The sequence below is a fragment of the Battus philenor genome, unplaced genomic scaffold (assembly GCF_028537555.1).
Source record: "Battus philenor isolate CCGP_79_NKW_IND1 unplaced genomic scaffold, ilBatPhil1.0.hap1 SCAF_11, whole genome shotgun sequence".
In the NCBI taxonomy this organism is placed as follows: domain Eukaryota; kingdom Metazoa; phylum Arthropoda; class Insecta; order Lepidoptera; family Papilionidae; genus Battus; species Battus philenor.
In genome coordinates, this window is record NW_027181673.1 from 3,238,206 (window position 1) to 3,265,398 (window position 27,193).

Sequence of the window (27,193 nt, forward strand, 5' to 3'; positions counted from 1 at the left end):
GTGTCCAAACTAAATGTTAACAAAATATCTATATTTACGAAAAACAAAATATTAAATACGTTACATTTATTATATTAAAACAATATTTTGTTCTATAAATCGAATTTCAGAATTCCAGCTATGAAATTCATGCACAATTCCACTACACGAATGTATTGATTTAATTAAGTCTAGCGTTTCCGTTATGTTTCGATTGCTATGAGTTATAATAGTAAGGTAGGCTGGTTACACAATTTATACAAATAATGCCACTCAAAACGGAAGTTTAGGTATTTTTTTTATTATGAATGTACAGGTTGATTGGTTGTAAATGTAAGTGTCATTAAAAGGGTTCAAACCTTTTACACAATTAACTCAACAAATGATAATTAGTTATAATTTATGTCGAGTTTTTAAGTATTTGCAACAACAATCTACGATTTCCAATATCATGTCAATTTTTTCCATAAATTTCTAGATGAAAATGGCGGAGATAGGCAAAGTTATCTTTTTCTGTAAATAAATAAAGTTAAGTACAAATAAAAAGATCATAAGATTTAAGTAAAAACTTTACTTCTAATCGGTATACTAAAGATAGATATTACATTTATGTTCTTATAAATATTTTCACACCTTTATGTGGCAAAAATTTTTGAGATGTAACATACATAACCATGTAACATATGTGTGTGTGTTGTATTTTTTTTGAAGAGGTTTAAAAATACGTTTACGTTTTTAGGGCCTGATGGTGATGCCCCATATGTCGGACTCGATCAAGGCGTCAATATCGACTAAAAACAATCCTCCCTCTTCGGTATCTCTGGTCCTCGCGGCATGGCCGCTAGGCATTACTTCGCCGGGGGGGATTTAGCCGCAGCTTTCACAGCTGATAAACTGGCTGTTCAGACCAGCTTCCTCCGCTCCTGTTTTATTTTTCGCAAGTCCTTCAGCATGGTCGTACAGTACGCGCTCGTAAGTTCCCAGGCCAAAGGTGAGCATAGCATTGTAGCTATCAGAGTTTCAGGATAGATTTTGCATATTGCGTGTGTGCCTGTGTGTGCGTGTATGCGTGTGTCCTTGTGTGTACGTGTATGTGCGTGTATGCGTGTGTCCTTGTGTGTGCGTGTATGTGCGTGTGTGTGCGTAAGGGCGTGTGTGTGCGCGTGTGTGTGCGTGCGCGCATGTGTGTACGTGTGTGTATATGCGTGTGTATGAGAGTTAAACTAAATTTTATCAAGTTCCATTTTAGTTTAAATTCCGTTATATTTTCAAACTTTTAAAGCGTCTAGTTTAAAGTTATTTAAACGTGATATGAAAAATTTACTTGCCTCGGATCGTTTCTCGAATTCACATCATTGAATACGAAATCAGATTAAATGTGTCATCTTATATATGCAAAATATCTTCTCCTGGAAAAACTCCTCAGTTTGCAAGGATATAAGGTATATTTTGAATATATATTTTAAACATATCTGTCAAATTAAAATCCACAGCTATGACGTCGTTGATGATACCTTTATGGTGATCATATTTGATATAATCCAAAACTTCTTTCAATCGATAGTGTAATGACGTTCTGAAGAAATACACTATTAAGTAATTGAGCAATGATCTTGATCTATAGCGCACAACGTGGCCGTATTTATAAGTATTTGTCGTACTGTGCTTCACGCACAAACATGTTCGAACATGAACGAGCTAAAATTAACAAGTATTGACAGTTTTGCTGTCTGTACGTGCATGTGTTGTATTCGCAATGATAAGATTATTGCAAAACCGTTGAGATTATTGTGATTGCAAGTATTATAAATGTCTTCTTTTTCACTGCAAGACATAAGTCTCCCCAAAAATCTTCGAAGACTGCCCGCTACCTTAACTATGTCCATGTATTGGGGAGACTACCCAAGCCGCGTCTACCGCATCGTGGCCGCCACTCAAGAACCCTTCGGTCCCAACGGCCATCGCCAATTCGTGCCGATATGCGGCGCCCAGCGGGCGCCCACTGCCACCTTTGCTGATCTCCTCATTACAGATTCGATCACGCGGCATTTATATCTAATATATAAAATTCTCGTGTCACGGTGTGCGTGATTGAACTCCTCCGAAACGGCTCGATCGATTTTCGTGAATCTTAGCGTGCATATCGGCCAGGGTAGAAAATCGGACAACATCTATTTTTCATCCCCATAAATGTTAAGGGTGGTCCACCCCTAATTTATGTTAATTTTTTACACAAAATTTTTGTTTTTATTTTTTTAAGATAGCATACAAAAATACATACAACCCTAAATTTTCACCCTTCTACGATCAACCCTTATTTTTTATTTGTTAATTAAAAACTTTGTTTTTTTTTTGCAAATCAACGTTTGCGAGATCAGCTAGTATATATGATCATAAATATATCATAAAAAATACATCGTCTCGCGTTCTTTAACGCTAACATAATGCAATTGCTCATCCATCGCGGGTAATGAAGCCGCAGAAATTAATAGCTGGTGCATCCAGCAATAATAAACTATTAAAATAAAAAAATCATTACTGAAACCTCCTTTGTACGTTAACTTAATTTTTTACATATATGTGGGATTTCACAAGTAAATCTTAGTTGAATTTTAACGAAAATTGGTTTAATGTTTAAAAAGTATTAAAATACAGCTACAAATGTTCTTTTTACGATACGTTATTAGAAAATAAAATTTAAACTACTTTTCAGAACATTTTTGATTTATTCACGATATATACAGCATTCATCTTCCGGCATGTCAACAAAATGTTTACGATTCATCACCAAAACAGCACACTAATATATCTCCAACGAGTTTCCAATTGCTTTGAGATTATACCAGCAAAAGCTTGATGATTGAGAAATGAGTTCTGTTTTAACTTTTAATAAGCATTTGAAACGAAACAATCTTTTTTACGCTATCTGTTATAATTGTAAACGTTGGAAATAATTACTAAAACATATGAATAGTATAAAAATCCAAAAATAAATGTAGAAACAAAACATTTAAAGCGTCATCAACTTGTAAATTAATTAGTAAATGACTTTTTCTGAATCAAAAATATCAAAAACACTAATCAGGTGTTGGACTGAAAGTAATCGACTGATTGGCAATCAGGCATTGCTGCGGTAATGGTCGGGATATAACTAGTTTGAAGCTAATCAGATGTGGGGGGTGTCGCGGAGGGAATCTATCGGAAGTTGCTCGTGTAAGTGGCGTCCCTTAATCAAAGTTTAGACGAAGCTCTGTACAGTGCACGAAGGCTTAAAGCCAACTTAACTGTACTTGTTCTCGACATGAGCAGATATAAGTTATTTAATAAATTTAGCACTTCATTTTGATTTACATTTGTGTTTTGTGAAATAACGAATATCAATATAAGAAAAGGACCAATATTTAGCCACTTCCGCACATGCAACAGTATTCGTGAAATGAAATGCACCGCCCGCCAGCCCGCTGATAAATGCGTATGCGGCAAACAATGCGAATCACACAACCGCTACCACTCTGAGAGAGTGACTCTGTATTTGGCACTAATCGGTGTAACTTAACTCCTGAAGATGCCCCGTGTAGGGGTGAAACACGTGTTGAGTAATTTGGCGGTAGCGATTTATTAGCGGGATGGCGGGCGGTGCATTTCATTACACTACTACCACTGCATGTGTGGAAGTGGCTAAATATTGGTCCTTTTCTTACTTAGGATGGACTTCCGCGAGGTAACGCCTGATTTTATTGAATATTAATATTTTAATTATGTCGTCTGATCTATGATAAAAGGAAATTTTTTTAACATTAACCTCGTAAAGGTTTTTCCCGAACACCGTCTATCTCTACCGGGTGCTTCGTCAGTTAGAGCAAGACGCGATTCTGGTCCATCTGTTCACGGGGCACGGTGGATTCGCTGAGTGCCTGCAGAGATTTAAACCCAATGAGAGTCCTTCGTGTGACCCTGCGGTGTATCAGACCTTCTACTACAACTAATTACCGTCCCCCAGCTTCGGTTGCAATAGAAAATAGAAGAGAATAACGTGTCTAGGCCGTTAAAAGAAGACAAAACAGCTTTATCTAGATTATTGTAAAAAGATCATTGGTAACATAATAAAGAGTAACAAATACCAGTCGTGTAGAGGAACAGAGTAACAAGTACCAGACAAGGGAGAGAAAAATTTTTTGGGATGAATTTGATAAAATATAAAAAATTCAAATAAAAAATTGTAATATATAATAGTTTTAAAAAGAAAAGTAAATGAATAACAATAAAATGAATTTAAAAATATAGGAGTAGTAGTCAGAAGATGAAGGCGAAATAAAAAAAGATGTTGTAGGAAAGGAAAATAAAGTATAGAAAGGAATGATACAAAATGTAACGTATAAAAGAAAGATGCGTAAAAGATACTGTAAAGGGTAAAGATGCGGACGAAAATAAATAATCCTGTGTACATAAGATTGGGGTATGATAAGTTAGTACTTGCCTGGACTTTCTTTGTTGCTTTCCAGTATCTCAACCTATTCCACTTTGTACTCTGTGTAAGCTGTAAGATAAAGACTCCACTTTGAAATACCGTGAAAGCGACGTCTATTTTAGTCGCATTCTATGAAACGATACTTTAGCTATTTTCAACAAAACTCTTCACTGAAGGGTTGAGGAAAAATCAACCTACGAACGAGAAATCTGAAATTTAATTCTTATTCAAATAATACTTTACTCTTGGTTAGTAACAACTGATTATAATCAAAAATGTCATGGTGATCGGATATTGTATAAAAAATTATTCACAGAACTAACTAATATGTTATTGAACAAGTGTTAATTCATTAGTTTAGTGTTTTATAAAGAGATACGATTTCAATAGAATTGTTTTTTTAAAAAGCCATATCACTTATATTAAGTTGAACTTTCTTTACTTCTAGACAATCTAAAAAAAAGTAATTTCAAATTCATTTTAATCATGATTGTGAGAGTTATTACTATACGTATATCAATAATAAGGCACTCATAGAAAAATAGAGATGATTTTCATTATTTAGATAATTACTTTGAATTAAAATTAAAATTAAAAACACTGCAAAATCTTATTTGACTACCATTAACACAATTCAAAGCACTTATTAAAAGTAAATTCATATAAAAGGCTTATTTATTATTATTCAATAAATGAATATTCAAATGACAAGACTCTTTGGTAATGATTTCGATTTATTACCTTGAATGTGTGTTGTTAAACTATTAAAATATGTATTGTTGTGGAGTATCTTCCTGCTTATTTTCTACAACTATAATACCTTGCGAAGCTGAGTGGAGTCAAAAAGTTAAAAAAAAAAAGTTGACCAATAAAGGTTTTGTTAAGTATTCCAATTTTGAATTAATGAATTTTATCTTTATCCCGTCTTGTCACCTCTAAAAAATCTTCGACTGCGAGTGCGAGACCGATCTGGGTGATCATCTTTGGAGAGGCCTATGCCTTGTAGTGGGAGTCTATCTGTTCACACGGTGATGATAATGAACAGCATCACATAGTCTTGAGAAGCTACGATTGTGTCTGTGCCGCCTTTGCGTCATAAGTAATCTTGCCACGAAAGTTAAGAAATATATTTACCCTTAAATATTTATTTTTCTATAATCAACTACTATAAAAAGTGCTGATGTTGACATATAGTATCATATACCAGATGAACGGCTTTAACATTCTTTTATAATAAAAAACATATTGTTGCGTTCAAAACACTCTTTTCATGCAAAGCGTTATTACATCGTTTATAACACACGGTTAAGGCAAGGAATCACTTGAATGCTCCAGTGTTTTCGGATAAAAGAAGACATATTTAAGTGTAGGGCCCAAGATATTACTAGAGTATGAACTATGCTATACCATTTAAAGTGTATATCATAGATAAATTTTGAAAGAAAAGAAATAGAAAATACAGATGGGAGAACGCACTATAAATGTGCTATATAGGCTGATATTTTATAGATATAAAAGCTTTAAAACGGTGAAAAAATTAATGTAAGATACATCCTGTCTAAAAAACGTTGGTGTCAGACACTAAAATGTAACTTGCTGAGATAGACTCTTCGAGTCTCATAATATCATGTTACTTATATTGCACAAGATGATCAGCTATAATTTGCACTCTGTTAAACATGTACTTATAATATTTCAGTAAGTATGACTTATAAAATCATATATATTTACAATTTAACGTGACAAAATCCCCAAAAAGCCCATCTCGATACGTCGTTTTGTCAACCTATTCACCTCATAAATCTTTCACTTTGTGGATTCTCTCTTTCTTTAAGCCGGTGTCTAAAGAACAAGATAGAACACGTTCGAAATTTCAAGCGATTCACTCGTGTATGTTTACATATACATAAACCTTAACGGGAAGTGAATTTTTTTGAATCTAATATTGATATTTGAATATATTAGTCGTTCTTGCAAATAATGTAACTTTGTTATAATATTTCATTCATTTTTTTGCCCAAAAAATAGAAAAAGAATACTAAAACATAAAAATTAAAAAGCGTGTGTAAGGATATAATCAACGAACAACAAATAATCATGGTATTAAACGCGTGCTTGATTGATCCTAAATCTCTTTTATGTAATCTGAAACACACCTTATCTATTTATATCTTCTACTCGACTAAAAATTCAATTTAATGCAGAAATATCGTTGTTGGATATCTTATAAAACTCTCGAAAGTACATTTAAAGATAAGATGCTTAAATACTTTTTCTGATTTGCATTTTAATTATATATTTTTATCTAAATAAAAATATGAAAAATATTTACCTATATACTCATCATAATGTCTCTGGAATAATAAAGGTAAAGAACTTGAAATATTGGTAAGAATATTGCTTTTAACGAGAAGACATTAGCTAAAACCGGATGTGATAAAATTCCTCTTAGGTTAGGTAAAAAAAAATTATTTGTCTATTTTCCATTTAACTATTTATTTATTAGCGGACCTAATACCTTTAGATATTCGTACACAAGGTCTTACGTGGATTAAACTTGGTTAGAATAAGTGGTTTATAAATTTAATATTACAAATAGGTGATTTTTTAAAATAACAAAAGGCATGGGTCACGAAAAGTGCCGGAAGGATGTCTAGTTTGCATAAGTGTTTTTGAACATTTATAAATATTTATAGATATATACGTGTACATATATTCATAAATATGTAAGGTGTGCAATTTGTGGGAGTCACATATACACTGATGTGATGTCTGAATGAATAATAGGTTGAATATTTTGTGGGCGAGCGTAGCCGACGGGCGAACTTAGTGTGCCGAATTAGTGCAGCGAGCACATGCACGCACCGGTGACGCGGGCGCAGACCTTTTGTTACTTTTGTTTCTTTTGCGCCTTAGTTCTATTGCCCGCTTTCACTCGGTCGCGGAGCACATTGCGCCCTAGAGTTCCACGACGAATGCACGTCCTTTTTGCTCGCACTCAAGCGCTAATAAAAATTTGTTCGCGTGTTAAATAAATTGCTAAAGTGTTACAAACATCTTTTAATAAGACTAAAAACGCTTTATATTTAAAATATCAGAACTTTCAGAAATGGAACGATAATGGCATTGATAGGAACATACATATTTCAGGCGGCGACTGTGCGAAGCCGCACGTACATTTGTTAGCTGCTACAGTTTAGTTTACGGTTGAACTCTGACTACTATTTTAATACGTTCTCCTTCGTAAACGTATATTTGTTGTATCTTTTATTGTATATAAAAATATTGGTGTGTATTGAAATGGCGTAGATAGGCCCACCACTAAATGGACCGATGACATAGCTAATGGTGCCGGAAGTCGCGGGATATGGGTAACGAAAGACGGGTCACCGTGGCGACTTTTTTCTTTAAAAGAGGTAAGTCTGGTAGTGAAAATCGTTGATGACTATTTCGAAAAATAATTATAATCCTTTAAGTACTATTATTTAGACAGGTAAAAACTATTGAGTCAAAATAACATAAATTTCTGTCAAAATTCCATGTAACGTTTGATACTTTCTCATGCAAACCAGTTACATATCCCACCTAGGTATGGTGTACTATCATGTTTTATATTTTACGCTTAATCGTCTCTTACTCTCTGTACCACACTATTGTACACATCTATTCGAGTGAATTTGAACACACACTGTTATACACAGATACAAACATATCAAATAGACACAATAGTTAATTTTATTAAGTATATAGATATATAGTTCCAAAGATCGGAAAGTTGAAGTAGCAGTGGGCAAGCTATATAGCGCAGATCAGACTCATCACGATATTACTAAAACGATTTTGTTTAGAGACTTGAAATTTTCTTAAAATATTCACTTTATCAAGTATAAGTCAGCTAAGAACGAATTTTATGAGATTCTATACCTAAGATGATAGATAAAGTGTTCGTTTAAGAAAATGGCCTCTGGGTTTTTACTGTTCTGCGCGCTGTTAACCGTTTTGGCTTTTACAGCTTGATCGGACTCAGGGCTCACGGATCCAAAATCCGCGAGCTAATATATATATTTTTTAGTTCATTAAGAATTGGATAAGGTGTAGAGTGACCCAGAAAGTGGTGAGATGTACTTGTTGGAGTTATTGGAAGATGCTGAACACAGCTCGCTTTCAACCGGTCCTATTGGAAATATAGGAAAATAAATAAATTCCTCTGTCCATCTTGTCAATAAGCGTCCAACACTACACTTTACAATACGTGATTTTCACTCGCAAACCTTATTTGTTAGCAGCTATCTGTTTATTGCGCATATCAACCTGTATATAGATACGAGTATATAATTTTTATAATACAACTGGCTATGAAGGCCAAACGCTCTGTTAGAGTATGCATGTGTTATAATCGATTGTATTGGTCAATATGGCCGATGCCGATGGGAGGTTCGGACTTGCACCTGACTATTTACATGGAAATGGAATGTTCTGGGCGTGGAACGCCTGCATATCTAAGACATGGTCTGTCCTTCATGTATCACGCCCCTAGAAGAAGGCAACCTGTAATAATCAATAAATAGGGTAATCAATCTTACAATAAAGTCGCATTAACATATGTTTTCTTTCCATACTAAGATTGACCTTGGATTACAATTACATATTGTAAATGTTTCTGATAGTTTCTTTAGTATGCATTCCAATATGTTCGGCCATTATACTCTGAACTCGTAAGTATAAAATAAAAAAAAATCGATATTCAAATTAAGAAATTCTTTATTCAACATAAATTGAATTACGTATTTTGCTGACTTCAAACTTGACTCAATCAAGTCTAATATCTTTTCGAATATTAAACGTCTCGAAGCTAAGAACAGGCCAAAAAAATGAAGCAGTATTATTTTAAACAATAAATTTATAATTATTTATCAAAAAGTAAAACAAACTTTAAGTTGAATACCTTATTTACAATCTTAACGACTCTTTGAACTTTGTTACTCGGGATCTTATTATAAAATATTATACAGGGATGTACCTGAAGATTTGCAAAAATATTTTAACTATTTATCTCTAGCATAAATAAAAATTATTTATGGTTCTGTTATGTATATAGGATTTATCACAATTCCTGTAAAATACAACATAAAATAAAAAAAGCCTTGAAGCTTTGTATTTATTAAAATTCAGCTATACAAATACAATTGTCATTTCTACAAACATAATTGTTCTTCTTATAGATGATATATAACGAAAATATTGTTTTTACTCTCCGGTAATTAGAATAAATTATGTTATTTTAGATCCACCACAGTACTGTGTGCCTGTTCTTGTTGAGAAACTAAAAACAATAGATATTACGTTTTCTACAACATGCGGGAAATGTTATTGCTTTTCATACATAAATTATATTTAATTAACAATACAATACAGATAAGATATTTTATTAATAACGTAGAATTTTTTTGTGTCAAATACAATGAGCTTTTTCAAACAAACGTTAAGTTGCGCGATCATATTATAAACTTATGTAAAGTCATAAATTAACTTAATTAAGAAAAGGAGGGTGATACCATAGAATATATATATATATATATATATATATATATATATATATGTGTGTGTGTGTGTGTGTGTGTGTGTGTGTGTGTGTGTGTGTGTGTATTATATATTAGTCTTAGAATATATATATACATATATAAAAGATAATCTAATCTATGTTATTCTAATACACATCAGATTATCATGTGTAAATCGAACATATACAATTATAATATTTTCTTTACCAAACTTGTCTCATCCTTTTGTTCGGTCATGTTATTTTATTACATTACATGATCTGTTTATATTTTTAACTCACCGCTTAACGTTTTATTTCAGTAACCAAAGTGTTTGAATAAAAATCTAAATAAATTAACACAAAAATCTTAAGAATAATATATCTTCAGTGTATTTTAAGGCTTATTTATGAAATGAAAAGCAGCAATATTTTTCGCGCCTTAAGCGTGAAAACGTGATGACAAAAAACGTGAAATAACATGATATATGAAATATGCGATAGATCTTAAATTCCATAATGGATACTTTTTAAAAAAATAGTATAATTTTTAAAAAAAAATATAGATAAAAGAACACATTGTTTGCTTGGAGCTAGCACAATTGTATTTGCATAGTTTTGTTTCAATAGATAGTAAAAATAGCGATATACATAAAGCTATCATTAGAAAATACTATTATGATTACAACAATTACAAAACTATGCAAAATTATATTTGCAATGAAACCTTAAAATTCGTAACAATTAATGTAGAACGTTATACAATACATTGCGATGCTGATAATTAATCCCACGACAAAGGGTCTATTGTTCAGAATTACAAAATATTAAAGATAAAGCATTCTAGTACTTTCCATAGTCTCAAAAACACAATGCGAAGGCATCGCCAATAACTGCAAGTCGATAAAGAGACACAAAGGTTTCCTGTTTCAAAGGCATAAATGGCTATATTACTTTAGTAGAGTTCTATCTCATAATTATTAATAATTAAGTGTTTTTAAAAACTTTGTGAAAGTATTGAAAGGTTTGCGATTACTGCCAAGCCTTAACGAGGAAGTTTATTCTAGTTTCACAGATAGAATTGGTTTTTATAAAATAGCATTATTGGCGCTAATGCCAGTAAATCAATCAATAAATTTTTAAATGTGTGTTAATAATCGCTCTATTTTACCCCTTAAATAGGCAGATTTTTTTATATTACATTAACATTTATACCACTTGACTTTTAAGACCCAAGGATGCCAACAGAAAAAACTGAACAAGCGTTCGAAAATTAATAAATTACCTAAACATTCACAAACAAATGATTACTTTGCGTTCAAAATTGATGCCACTATTTTTTTTTTAATTCTGATGTATCACTACAGATACATCATCAAGAAAAGGGTTAAAAGAGACATGTGTCTAACACGTGGAAATAAGTATTTAATTTTATTTATCGAAAATAGTAAAGGAAAAGTATAATTCCATAAATGCGGGCAGCGCAGGACCAATCATCGTGGCGATATTTGAGAGAGGAATTCCTTGTAGTGGAAGTACATTGAACAAATAAATAATGAAATAATCTTATCTAAAATAAATAAAAACAATTATATTAATACTTACATTAAACATTAAACAAACATAAGAAGAATACCGAATTGGCAGGTCGAAGTATCAGAGAACAGACGGCTGAAAGCGTCTTCAGGTTCCATAAAACAGGTGCAGCTTTGGACGTTCACTAAATGAAGAGAAATTGAAAATTTGAAACTTGTTTAGTTCGTCGGAAAAAGTTGATTGCAGGTCGCTTTCAAGCGGTCCTTTGTGAAATCTAATTATAGGCCTATAATCCTGGACCTTTTACGTCAGAAATAAAATCTGACTTTAAAAGGTACATGGATGTACTTGTATAATTTTCACTTACAAAAACCTTCATATAAGTTAGAGCAGAATTCCTCAAACTTTTTTGTGTCGTAGACCCCTTGCCATGTTTTTCCGTGTTGGATAGACCCCCAACTTACCTGATATTGATTTCCTGTAAATTTCTAGTGAAGTTTAGTGTTAAAAACTTAACGTAAAAACACATGTTAATTTATACATTTATTAATTGAATTTAAATTAAAACTACTCAAAATAAAATGTTGAATCTGTTATGTAAAATATACGTAACATTAAATAAACAGTAAATAAAATAACATAAGCAATATTTTTTTTACTTCATAGGTACTTTTATAAATAATGTAAATGTTTTGATATTATAAGATAGTATGATGTAAGTAAATAGGTACTATCAGTGTATGCGTTGAGATCCACTATCGTGGACCCCCATTTTCATTTCATTACATGGACTCCCAATTTGTTTTTCGTTGACGTAGTCCCCTTGCAGGTTATCATAGACCCCTAGGGGTCGATATAGACCACTTTAACAATCACTGAGTTAGAGACTCTTTCTGACTTTTTTGAAATAATTGTGTCGTATAAGAACGCTTCATATTGCTAGCCACTACGGTTATAATACTTTTTGTTTTAAATCATTCTTGCCAGCTCGAAATTTGAATGCGAATTTGTATAACAAATACATGCTCGTGTACATAGCATTAACAATAGCTTCATTGCTAGCTGTATTATAACATTACTTGGTTAAACCACCTCCTATATCTAATCTAAACAGTAAGTAGATAAGTTAGTTCCAAGTTAAAACAGAAATAACGTCAAATGAATGCAAACATTAATTTGTATGCCGGAATTGTGTGCTGTGAGTGATGAGGTAAACTTAAACAGAATTAATCATTCCGCTGCATCGTGTGAAATGTAATCATGATCATATATATACATTATACATATATTTATTAACGTTTCATTAAAAAAAAGTAAGAAACAATTCTTATTTCCTATTCAACGAAATGAACGATTTAAAATAAAAATATGTAATGCCAACAATCCTAAAAAAAAAAAATATCTTCGTTTATATTTCATTAATCGCAATTAAACGGACATTGAACAAAAATAAGTTTCATTTTTTTATTTGGTAATTCAGATTTCTTTCGGAAATGCCGTTGATTTTAATTTACAAAACTGAGTTGTTATTTTATTACTCACCGTTCAAATTTCATAGTAGAACATCGCTTTCACCTGTGTTGGGAGCATACGAGAAAATTTCGTCATTTAAAAAACGAAATAATGGCTCACGGGTTCTTGCGCTATAATATTAACACCACTTAACGAAGTATAAGACGTTTTTATTTAATTATTCAAATCATATTACGTTCGATTATTGCAAATTACAAGAGGATTTCTAATAAAATTATTCCTTTGTGGTGTGGTACTTAGTGTATCATTTTGAAATTTTACTTACTAATTTTGCGAAATTATAAAATAGATCAAAGAAGTCCAAGCTTATCAATTATATACTGATTAGTCTTTATCTGGATTAAATATTTTGATGGGTTCAGTACTAGTTTTAAATACATTTTTTATTATGATAGAAAATTTAAAATGCCTGTAAAAAGGCAACCCAAAAACTCCTATGACCAAGATAGCATTATCAATTCGATACTAGGATACTCACTGCTGGACTTTAAGATATAATAAGATCGGTAAGAAGCTGCCACAATTTAGTAACTTCTGTCGACTTTATAAAGGTGACCTTGCTACATACGGTGGGTGAACTTCCTTTGCAGCACTTGCCCGTCCCTAGTGTCCACTCCAGATCCAAATGCCTCTAATAGCCTGTTAGCTAGTTCTGTGTGCTATGTGGCCTTCCCACTGTAACGTTGCAAGTTAACGTCCCATAAATTTCCTTTAAAATTTTAACCAAAAAATATAAACACGACGCGATTTTTGAGATGTTTCTCACATCTCATAAATCGCAATACAACAAAAAATTGTTCAACCCTTGGCGGGGAATGGTACATCTCAAGTGGCGTGGGGTCGTGGAAGCGTGCTATTGGTTCAGCGGATCTTTGTTTTTATAAAAAAACATTCCAATGCTCCCGCGCACCAGCCACATCAGTTTACATCATTGCCCGGGAGAAGGACCCTGGCCTCGGTCGCGTTCACTAGCTAGGTGTCGTCTCACGCACGGACGCACACTCTTTGTGTCGGTTGCGTTCACCAGCTACGTGTCGCCTCACGCGCCGGGGCCAATTAGAATTTACGTTATAAATTCACATCTTGGTACTTTTTTTGTTGGGCATCATTTAATTTACGCCACAACCTTTATATCGCCTCGCACCCCAAAGGGGTGTGAGTTTTATACAAAAAAAAAATAACCTACTATCATTGAGGTTGAATTTATATCACCTTGCACCTTGCACGGAAGCAACACAGCCTGTGAACTACCGGCGCTTCCAGCTCTCAACTTGCTGCCGCCTGACCAGTCCTGGGATATCGTGCGGCTGGCTACCACCACCATCAGGAGAGTACCGAACTGCGATGTAAAATCAGACCAAGCCTTCTGCCCACTACCCATTTTTATTAAATATATTTTTCTTCTGTTGCCGAGTTGCTGTTTTCTTTCACCTACCAACAACAGTCCTTAAACGGTACACCACATACATTCCATTGCCTAATTTCGTTCTGTTATTGAACTCTTCTTAAACACCACGTTTCGATAGCGTAATTGATCGGTAGTAACATACAGCAATATTTATATTTATAAGCTCTAGTGGTAACACTCCTAAACACCTTCTCGTTCAAAATAACGCACGTTTTTTGAACTTTCAATTATCCAAGCAAATGAGAATATAAAAATTTTCATTAAAAAATTAAAAATGGTTTTTAATAAATCTCTCTAGTCTCCAATTATAAATTGCGAACGATATATAAAGGTTGCCACGTATATGTTTCTTCATTCGAAATTATTTAACGAAACAAAACCAAGAAAAGCCACTATGAAGTTTAAGATATTTCCTTCTGGAATATCTGATCCTTGGGAGTTATGTATCAGACTGTTACGCAAATGTAATATAATTTTATTTGATATAGACGAATGGAATCGTACACGTTGGAAGATGTACTTTATACTGCCTTGTATAATTATTCTTAACTTGACCCTTTGGGCTTTTGTAACGAGAATATTTACACAGAACGAGGCCGTCAATATATGTGATGCAGCTTATACAATTTCTATATGCTTACTTTGTGGACAAGGTAAGGAATATTTTAGTTTTAAGATTTCGGTTCAGGAACGAGAGGCACAAAAATGGAGCTTTTTAAAAAAAGGCGTAAAATCTTTGGTCTCCAGAATATTTTGAGAATCCAGAATATCTCTAAAGTATCGAATGCGTACATCATTTGCTACCAACAAGCCGGTTTCTTTAAGCAGTATGGTGCATAAATATTAAAGTAATTGGTACTAAAAAATTACAATAGAAATAAGTACTTGTATCAAGTCTAGTAGGTAATAGCACAGCTGCAATGACGTACAGTACTTTGTATTTAAAAAGTCTTATTTATTTTATTTTTAAAAAATACGCATTGATTCATTTCTCAGCAAGTTTCAAAGGATCCGTAATGTATTATAAGAAAAATAAACTAGAAAGTCTGCTCAATGAATTGGCTTCTATATGGAGAATCTCAAACTTAACGAAGCAGCAAATAAAAATGAGAAAAAATCGGATTAAAATGCTAAACCGTTTTCATACAGGTAAGCTTTTTTTAGAGTTTATACAGCAATAATAATTTAGTAATTAATACGTTGTATACATTATATATGCCACCGGTAAATATAGCATGCAGCTTATGGCAAACCAAACTGAAATCCGTAAATGAATTATTTTGCTGAATTGATTTTTAAAATCGGTTATTTATACATTAAATAAAAAAAAACTGTCACTTTTACCCATTATTTATTTAATTTAATTTTAATACTTCTTGTGGTACGTATTAGAAAATACTATGGAAGCAGTAAAAGAATATATAACGGGTAGTTAACGTGTACATATAGGCAAACATACATACATAAATATACTATATATGTATATACTATATTTTTAATCATATATACTCATAACAAAAACAATATTATTCATTATTATAAATAAAATAATAAATAAAAATATAAAATTAACTTTGATCGCACTTGCTTCAAAAAGAATAAAAAAACAGAAAAAAAAGTGAAGTAAAGGATAAATAATCAATGTAAATATTTCTGAACCGTTTTTTAAAAAATATGTAGTGCATTAGCACGTCTTTCATTTTTTTTTAATATTCCTTATTGTACACGCTTGGATACATTAAATATTTTCATAATGCTAAACAAAAAAGTACAATGGGCGGTCTTAACACACTAGGCAATCTCTTACAAACAACCATAGTATGGAACAGGTAGTAGTATATATAATGGATAGTTTACGTGTGCAAAACATACATACATACACATGTATATAACATATATTCTTATAATAAATAAGGTATGATACATATTATGGTATAATGTATATCATAAATCTGGTACAATAATAAATAAAAAGATCAAACTGTCAACTGTCGATCCATTTGGATCGCACTTGCGTCAGAGAGAATATAATATGAATTAACAGACAAGTAAACATAGGTCTAGTAATAGATTAGTTAAATGCCTAAAATAAAAAGGTTATCAATTTAATTTAAAATCGAGCCGTCCAGACGGACAACAGAACCAAGCGGATCAATTATATATGCGTTTTGTTATATAGTTGTAAGTTGTATGTAGCTTGTGGTAAACGATTGAAATAAACCTTCGAGGCGCTCGCGGGTGACTCTCATGAATTAAATGGTCCAGTAAGAGTTTGTTCACGGGTGAGCCTGCCTAACGTGAGACAATGGTTTCTACACATGGTGTTCAACATGTTAAGATTGATCAAGTATAGATCGAGTAACGTGACAGCTTATAAACAGTGAAAAGAAACCGACGAATTCCATAATACAATATTTAATAAATAAATTTAAAAAACTTTTAAGTTAAACGGTTTTTTGATACCCATATTGTGGTGCTTGTGGAAAAATATGTACCTAGTCCCCCATATTGGAGCGGCGTCCAACTTGAATTTTAAATTTTGACATAATCATCGTGTTTTACTAGTGTAGCCCTTTCATTTGATACCCATATTGAGGCGGTTAAGGAAAAATATGTAATCCGCCATTTTGTATCGGCGGCCATCTTAGATTTATAATTATATTGATTTTATTATATCGTATTGTCATCTAAATTAAATGTGTGTACAAAATTTCAAATCAATCTGACAACGGGAAGGTGCTTAAATTTCAATTTCTAATTTTGACTTAAATAAATAAACAAATAAATTCCGTACAGGTCGAACTAAATAAAACCGTTTAAAAAGACGTGTATTATCGAACACTTTAGTGGCGCAGGTCGCAAAAACCCTCTATATCTTATAATTTAGCTGTTTAAATGAGCTATGTGTATTTATATTATTTATTTATTTATCAGAGCTTCACTGCGAGATCGAAGCATAAATATAGAGATCCGCAGTATAAATAATTTTAAGGAAGTAGCTCGAAAGATTGTGCGTCTAAAGTGGCAGTAGCGAATAGAGACGAAAAGGTTTCAAGTTGCAACTATGAACCACTAGATGAACCAACATAGTAAAAGTCGTGGAAAGTCACTAAATGCAGGAAGCGCAAGACAGGCCCCTTTCAGCTATCTTTAAATCATGTTGATGATATATACACTAGATTCTATGATTACTGCATTAAGTTATAGTGTAGTAATAATATGGAATAATAAATTTGATCATTAGTTTTACATCTTTACCCTTATTTTATTATAGTTCTCACTGATTCAGTGTATTTTCAGTATTCTACTGGAGCAACTTGATCGTAACCTATGCTAATATCACAGCGCCACTAGTGCTTGCGGTATTTCATAGATTCATTTTAAACGATAAGTATATGCTAAAGCTTCCATTTGGAGCCGTGTTTCCATACGATCCTTCAGATAACTGGTTCGCATATTTGAGTACATACGCCTTTCAAATGTTTACAAGTAAGTCTGGTTTATATTTTTATGTTCTCTTTATTAATAATATTAACCCTTTCCAAGGCTGTTATGTAGCATCGATAAAATAAAATTTAATTGAATTATAGTATCTTGCGATTCTAGAATAAGTTTCATTCATTCGTGATTCAAACATTTTACTAACAAAAATCTTTCCTGTTTTAAAATTTTCTGCAAAAAGAAGTATTACACGATGTCGAGTATCACTCGACAGTGAAGCTTGTGGAACAATATCAGTGTCGAGTGACACTCGACATTGGAGTGGAAAGGGTTAAGAGTATTCCAACCGTGAACCCTCTATTCACGTTTCTGGCCTAAATTTTTACTAGGCACGGGGGATTCTTAGAGTACCTATTTAGGTTTAAGCTCAAAGGGAGTCCTTTATGCATCTGGGTCCCAGCGGTGGACAAGACTGTAGTGCAGGCAATTACTCACTGTCCCATCTATGGAGGGTTTAGAGTGGCCTGTGAAATGGAAATGGGCTTGAGTATTGCTTGCATCGCGAAAGAGACCCGCCAAACTACCATGCGGTCGTTTACAATGTAATAAGTGATCTAATTAATCATAACAAAACCGTGTAAAAGGATACTGTAATATGTTTTAAGAAGAAATGAAACAAAAACGGAAATAGTCGATTTTGTGTCAAAATAAATGCTGTGAGAAGGATATCAAGTGTGAAAGATGAAAGAGGGAAAAAAAAGACGGAAAGAGAGAAATTGTAAAGTATGGGATAGAGAAGGTGAAAACAAAAATGGAGATAGTCGATTGGGTGTCAAAATAAATGATCTGCGAAGGATAGCAAATGTGAAAGATGATAGAGGGAAAAAAGGGGGCAGAAAGAGAGAAATTGTCAAGGATGGGATAGAGAAGGTTAAAATGGGAAGGTTTATATCCCTATCCCAAAAATAAGATACGAGAGGACCCTAATAGTGGCGGCCATAAAAACCGTAGAGAATTGTGACATGGGATTATAAGTCACTGTTTCGATTCTCAATGTTGTACACCAATAACTAATTACCCTTTATACCTTTACATCTATTTTCCATTGTACTGATATTATTATGAGTAGACTGGAAGTAAAGAGTAAAGTGAACAGTGATAGACCAGCGATAGAGGACTGATACATGCAATCATAGATCGCGAGTTCAGTTCCCAGAATACAATATTATATAATACACACAGTGTGCAATAATTATATAGGATTGCCTCTGCTCGAAAACAAGTTTCCAGACGATGAGCATTAACTTCCTCTGCGTACCATAATACGCCAAGCCTAGCGATTATGGTTTGTAACCCCATAGATACTTTTTCGAGGTAGGCATACGCCTTACAGTAGGCATCTATAAGCTGAAGCGACAATTTGTACACTAAATACTTTTTTCTGTCAAAATATAATTAAAATAAGTAGTTGTATATATGCAATTTAGTGCAATATTTTAATGTAAACTTCCAAATTATAATACACAAAGATAGAGTATTATGCCTGATTTGCACAAATTCTAATATGATAATATTATGATCAGTTCTTTAACAAAAAGTCTATTACATGAAATGTAATTTGGTTTTACACGAGGTCCATCGACACCTGATTCTGGAGTTGAGTTGATATAAAATAGTTTTGTGGTTTAGTATCTTTTATGATTTATCCAAGACATTCAATTGTACACAATCATTGTACATATAAAACTACTGAATTTTAAACTTCCGCCATAGGCTAGAATTTTTTACAGTCGGTAAATCTCTAAAATTTAAAAGCGAAAAATAATAACAGAAGGTATAAGCCATTTTTTTTGTAGTTCCATATAACGATAGTAAAGGATACCCCTTGAGAGATAGGTCCGCGTCTACGGTTTCAAAACTTTACTCGAAATTATGTCAAAGCTATTCCAGTTAACAAATGTACAACCATGCACATATTTGCAACTGATGATCACAAATATTTACTTTTGTTTTATTAGCAAATATGGACTTGTAATATAGACTTAAAGCAGATTTGTCATAACTAGGATGAAAGCGAAAAAGTTTCTCTTTATTATTTTGTAGTTACAAGTCGTAGATTTTAATGCGATATATTTTAGCATTTTGTCTTACGATATTTTATTAGGGGAACCGGAAAGCAATGTCGCTTCCTTAAATTAAATTCACACGACTTAATTTTTAACAAGTTTTTATTTCTAATCAACAATACATTCAACTACGTTATCAACAAACTTTTTCCATCTGGTATACAACGTCTTTCAAGTACGTAATGAACTACCAAATGACAATCAAATATTGACATGCGCAGAAACGACAATACTTTCCGGTAATAACTAATATATCAGTGTTTATCTTAATTGAACTTAAAACTAAGTATTTTTCAGTACTGCATATGTTATACTGTTTGATAAGTGCGGAATTTTTGATGATAACTTTCTGCGCGAATCTCGGAATGGAATTTTATATATTACGACTGGATTTGGAATATGCTTCTTCATACGACTCAGACAATGCACAGAACGACCAAATATTCGAAATGCAAGTGAAAGAAGACAACTACCAAAGGTTTTCGATTAAAGATATTTTTAGACGACATCAAAATCTTATAAGGTAAATACTATTGCAATAAAGCTTTTGCTGATTAACAAACAGACATTAACAGGTTATCTATATTTATATTTCTTTATTATTTCATTTATCTAAAGAAAATTAGAAATGAACAGAGATTACTTAAAGTTATGTTAGAGCGAAGAAATTTTTTTTTGCAAATAGTATGCATAAATCTGAAGTAAAATCGCTTTGCTTATACTTTTTCTATCTGGTTGATTTTGAGGACTTTAAAAAAAAAAACTAGCTCATTAAATTTCGCCTATTGGAATTTTTTTAACATTTTTGCTTTCTTTCACAACGAGTGAATCTAATGAAAAATAAAATGAATTTTAAAGTTATTACTTATTCAAAAAAATTGGATTTTGATTTCAAAAATACATTTCTCTCTGTTCGTTCAGTTACGGGTAAATTAGAATTTACGGCACAAGATATACATATGTACAATGTAATATTATATTGTAATATTATATATAATACGAGTAAATGTACAATAAAATTCCATTATCCATTAGATATATTACATATTCTATCCAAGAATATTATACAATGTTAAGGCGTGGAAATAAATGTCGTTGATGCTCACTCAGGAAGCTTATTGTTGTCAAGCACTCTTTATAAAACTATATTTGTAAAGAGAAACTATTGATTTTCTCGTCGGCTTTTCTCAGCAAAACTCCCTTTCCAACCGGTGGTAGCTTCCTCAAGGGACAACAATGCCAAAATTTTACGTTGATTGACGATTCTGTAGTACTTGTAATAACCTTTTTAAATAAAGAATATTTTGATTTTTATTGGAACTGATTTGAAATAAAATGTGATAAAAAATATAATAAAAATGCGGACCAACATTTTAGCTAACCTATTTTCATACGACCTTGATTTTCAAAGGATGACAAAACCTAAACCTAAACAAATATGTTCCCTAACAAATTTGGTTACAAGAAAGAAATCTTGACTATCTTTATAATATAAAATTGATAAAATAAGTAACATCTGTGAAATGTCACTTTTATGGCTACCATTATATTTTACCTAGGAGTACGTAATTCCAATTCCAATTTGAACATTAAATAATACATAAAACAAGTAGATCGCTAATCATAGAAGTCTGCATATAACCACACTATTATATAAATGAAAGTGCTTTAGTAATAAAATAAAACATTAACTATTTCTTATCAATTGAAGGATTTCAAAGGAGATGGACGAAATATTCAACGTAATTGTGTTAGTAAATACTCTTTCTGTGACGGTCATTATGTGTTTCTTCGGGTTCGCATATACTGTGAGTATATTTTTACGTATTTTATCTAGACTTACAATTCGTTTATGTATTTTATTAGTCTTTAGATTCAAAAGTATGTCTTATCAGTTGGAGGTTTACATAACCGGACTATTGTAAGCATTTTCAAGCAATAAGTCGTATTGAAGATATTTGTAAATTGCATTTAAATGGATCTTACTTTTATTTATGTTATTGCAGTTCGGAAAAGACGAAAGTCAATACAAAGAAGAGTCAATAGAACGAATTTAGTAAATGTTAAATATTATAAAACAAAATTAGGAATGAATAAAACATAAACCTGACATAAAAACTAACCTCTTAATCATCAAGAAAGATATTCTTGATATTTCATCATTGCTTAGTAATACTTTGAATCCTCTAGAAGTAACGAGCTTAATCAGCACCAGAATCATCACCAACAAATAGCTACTCAAATCACTCTCAAAGAACTTAGCTGTCAGTCTCGCGCCGGCGCGATACACTAACCGATCAACTTTTATGAGGCATTACGGCGCCAGCACCGCCCTAAGTAACATATTAACGTGTCTGCACTGAACTTGGTCGTTGTAACTTCGTTGACGAACTATTATTTATATAATTTTTTTATTGCCCCTGCAATATGAATACGAGAAGGGTAGGTCACGTGCCCAAGAACGCAAGACTGATAGAGAGAATTTCTTTCGCAGTGCCGGTCTTACGCCGGTGTGTGATATATTTGATTTTTTTTTTGCCCGGTTCACTGGTTTGAGTTCTTTTTAAAGAAATAAACGAGAAAAAAAGAAAGAAAGTAGGCTTCTGACCGACTCCTATGTTCAAGACACTGGCAGTAAAGCTGTTAATAACAAATATGAGTTAATAGAAAATAACATCGCAGAATCTTATACTCTATCGCATAAATAATTAAACACACAAAAAACACACAACACGCAATAATAAAATTGGAAAAAAAATTACACCGTGTACTTAAAATACATTTTTTGAAAATTTAACTCTATATTTTTTGTATAAGTATACGTGTAGTATATGTATAAGTTACATATATTCGTACATAGATTCGAGGTCATTTAGACCTTCGTGATACTAGCTAGCAGTCCACTCGCTAGGACCCGGTTTTTTCTGTTCAATTTATCGCAAGTACTACATGGTAGTTACAACCAATTCAAGCCTTAAATTTTGATAAAATTCAAGTCATCAATATTGTTAAAAATTTGTGTATGATAGTAAATGATAAAAAAAAGCTCCATGTTTCTGTTCGCAGTATTCGGAAAAACTATTTTCCTAACGGAAATGATCGAGATTGTTTTCTTTTACAGGTAGCTCGTAACGTAGAGGAAACTACAAGAAATATATTTGGTGGAATAGCTGTATCATTGCCTTTGTACATATTTTGTTACTATGGTGAATTTTTGAAACATGAGGCCAGTTCAGATAAACATTTTTATACACTTTACATTTTTAATTTTAATTAGATCACTAGAAACGTATCAGCCTGATATACTAGCGCCTAACAGCTAAAGATATTCGTCGTGAAGTAAAATGAATTATAAAAATAATACGTATTATTAATACATATTACTTATACTGTACATAAATTTTTGATGGGATAAGAACACCTAAGTGCATTTGCAAACCGTGATCTTTTTTGTAGCATGGGTAGATTTTTCACTAGGTTAACTGACAATATAGTTCATGGGTGTTTAATAAATTCGGTCAACGCAAGATCGCCCATCGTGGTGGATATGATGATAACGGTCATGATTAAATTAAGAAGACAAAACTTGACAATATATCAATCATTAATGTGTTGAAACATTGTGTTAAAAGCATTTGAGATGTAACTCAATACTCGACCTACTGGTACTGATTGTACTGTGACATTTTTATAAGCGATCTATAGTATATATCTTATCGTACACTAACTTCAAAACTTAATGTTGCAAAAGAAGCGTGCATTTAGCGTACGATCATAGTTAACAATGAAAGCATGCATAAAGTAGGTGCGACATTTTTTTATAATAAAGGTCGCCATAATTGTCACAGATATATAACTAACTCTCGTACTGTAAACACTTTAGACTCCCTAAAGAGTAACAGAGTAGGATGTCGTCTCAGTTCATCTAATTGCTTTTATCCTACTTAAATCATAATAGTAAGTTACCATACCCAGGCTATATTTCCTGTATATTGCTATGAACTTGTATTTTTCACTTTATCATTGATTTCTAATGGATACGTAATCTTTTACAGAGTTTGGGTGTTGCAGATTCAGCGTACAACAACTTATGGTACAGAGAAAACGCATCTTATCAGAAGATGATCGTTTTGATAATATTACGGTGCGTAGCCCTGTAGTTGCATACAGGTACATATATACACTGTATATATATACAGTGTAATATTACTAAATGTTGTAACAATTAATGTATGTACGAAATAGCTATAAGTTTAAATCCTACCCAATTCGCCGCAGAGGATTGAAAAGGTCCTCAAAGGCAGGTAACAGAGTCGAGATTGTCCGTTTTTCGTCTACTTTAAAGGCCGAATAAAGTGGCGTGCTTCATATTCCTGCAGCCTGCCAAAGAACAATTAGACATAGTGTTTTATTTTCGAAACCTTTCCTAAAATAAAATATGGAAAATTTTAATAATCCGGTAACTTCAAAATAAAAAACAGTAATGATTACGAACTGTTTTGTGGCAGAAATGCACACTGCAATGCAATTTTTTTATTCGCTAAAGTTCAGATAAATCCTATATGGTGTCAGGTTCATGACCATCATCATAATAATAGTCAATAGACGTCCACTGCAGGATATGTGCCTCCTCCAAAGATCACCACGATATTCGGCCTTGCTCAATCAGTCGGCGATTTTATTAGCACAAATTTAAGAACTGTATTAAGAGACGTGAGGGAGAAAGTGCGTTTCGTAGTTGATTCTAACAATTCAAAATTTTTAATTTATTTATATTTATACGTTTTGACAGATCACAAAGACCATGCTGTTTGACAGCGTGGGGACAAGTGCCTGTCACATTAAACATGTTCACAAAGGTAAATTCACTTAAATATGTTTTTCAGTATAATTATTCTCGCAATAGAGTTTTTTTACCGTTTTATTTAGCTCAATTTATAATTACTTCGTGTAAGTTCTAGAAAGAGCAGAAGCAGGGGCTGTCAAACATGTTATTGGTTGGGTTCTTTGTGTGTACAAGACACCACCACTACTCATAAAAGTTAAAGGAAAAGTAATTGTAAGGAAACTGGTTTATATTGAGGGAAAAATTTATAAAACCTTTTTGACATTATGAAATCCGAATTGTGCCCGCGGACAAAGTACTTGAGTCCCTATATAGAGGAATAATTAATTTGATAATTTTAAATAACAAGGTTTAGAAATCATTTTTAACTAAGAGAGTTTTGATTAAAATAAGGACATTGAGTAACTAATTTAATATACTTTATTGACTTGGAAAAGAAAAATAGAGAAGAATAATCAAAGGTCTAGTAAATATTTCTTAACCATTCTCTTAAAAGTATTTTTTTAAGTAAATCTTCGCTATTTCGACTCAACGAACCGCTTCTCTGATGACATTTTTCGTGCGTAGCTCCACTGTGTAATTTTCATTTTAGTATTATTTTCACGTGTAACATTTGTAAGTAGGTTTAATCTACAATTTTGTAACGAAAAATAACCGAAAACCTGGTAGCACACATTGTAGTTGCGTGCCCCGATAGATATTTTAGCGCTATAGTAGTGATACTGCATTTTAGTGCAAATCCCACATACATGCATTTGCTACTTATATTATATTTATTGATACTTTTATGCAGAAAGACCTGATTATCACATATACACAGTGTACGCATTTACATATTTTTTACGAAACTGACTTAAAGACTAATTTTAACCCTATCTATACTAGTATATATATTAACACACACAAGTGTATATACATATACACTTGGGTGTATATGTATATACACTTGTGTGTGTGAGAGAAAAAGAGTTCTCGGGCAATTAGGATAGAATTATGTAAGGGTTGACATTGACAGGGGATTTCATGGAGACCGTCAGATTTGACGACGAACTTGCGAGTGTTTTTATTGAATTAAAGTTCTTGGTTTAAATCAAACGTATAAATATATATATATATATATATATATATATATATATATATAAATATATATATATATATATATATATATTTGTATGTATGTGTGTGTTTCTCGATTAACTTTCAAATCATATTGAAATAGTTTAAATTTCTATGGTACATACGGCATTCTATGTATCACTTTCGAAATCATTTCCAGGTAATGAGCACAACGTATTCGTACTTCTCCTTGGCGACCAGCGTTTACTCAGGCGATGACGATTCTATAAATTAAATTTGACACAATTCAAATTGAAGTCGTTAAAATTTTTATTATTATCTTAAATATATTAAGGTAGATTTGTCGTGTTAATATAGTAATTTAAAAAGAAATCAATTTCGTTTAAATCTATATTTATTAAATTCATTATTCGTTTTTTATATAATTATCGACTTATTAATAAACATAGAGACTTATGTACGCCATGTGAATAGACGAGGAACAATTCGGAAGAATAATAAAATTAAATCGACTTTTCCTTAAATGGCATCCAATATATTAAATATCCTAGGATTTCAAAGGCGCTTTTATTTAAGAAGAAACCACAACAAGTACGTATTTTATTACATGACCACTATTATTATATTTATAATATGTATTATACCTAATTTATTATAAGTATGTATGTTATATACATATCATACTATGGTTGTGTGTAAGAGATTGCCTTGTGTGATAAAACCGCGAATTGTACTTTTTTGTTGTTAAATTTGTTTACGATAATTTAGAGACATTATACGAAAGTGTATTCTAAAACTAGTAGTATTCTACTAGAGATATTTTAGTAATACAGTAGTAATACTATACTTTGTAGCTAATCTTATATACATGGATATGCTATTGTTCTTATATTCATTATTGTTGTAATGCAGAGAGACCATATTATCGAAACTTCTGTAAGAAAATCTTTAATTGACACTATATATTTTTCGTATTTTTATCGATATTCATTTATTTACTCGAGAGGTACTCCCAAGCCTGGATAAAAGAGAAAGGTTCATCTATGGGCTAATCACCCGTCATGGTAAAAAATACCTTGAGAAATCTACAACGAACAACACCAGATCGCTTGATTTGGAGAAAGAGCTAAGGAGTATCGAAAGGAACATCTTGGCAAAGAACGGAGAACGATGCAGCGAGATGGATGAAGATCGTGGAGGAGAACAAGACACCTAAAGGGTTGTAGCGCTAAAGGAGCAA

At 32.3% G+C, this 27,193-nt stretch overlaps 1 protein-coding gene across 1 annotated transcript; it reads left to right on the forward strand.

The window, feature by feature from the left end:
- The first annotated feature begins 813 nt into the window (after nt 1-813).
- LOC137931945 (putative odorant receptor 92a) lies at nt 814-26,227 on the forward strand. The gene is made up of 9 exons (XM_068775437.1): nt 814-970; nt 15,460-15,612; nt 17,764-17,952; nt 20,328-20,553; nt 21,742-21,838; nt 23,152-23,256; nt 24,086-24,174; nt 24,823-24,889; nt 26,153-26,227. Exons 1-9 carry the CDS (start codon nt 814-816, stop codon nt 26,225-26,227), a joined length of 1,158 nt encoding a protein of 385 aa, XP_068631538.1.
- The last annotated feature ends 966 nt before the right edge of the window (nt 26,228-27,193 follow it).

Excerpts from the sequence above, each read along its gene's own strand:
- LOC137931945 (XM_068775437.1), top strand. The coding sequence starts at position 814 with ATGGCCGCTAGGCATTACTTCGCCGGGGGGGATTTAGCCGCAGCTTTC. Across the intron at positions 971-15,459 it reads CGTAAGTTCCCAGGCCAAAG|CAAGTTTCAAAGGATCCGTA; the intron begins GTGAGCATAGCA and ends TTCATTTCTCAG. Across the intron at positions 15,613-17,763 it reads GCTAAACCGTTTTCATACAG|TATTCTACTGGAGCAACTTG; the intron begins GTAAGCTTTTTT and ends GTGTATTTTCAG.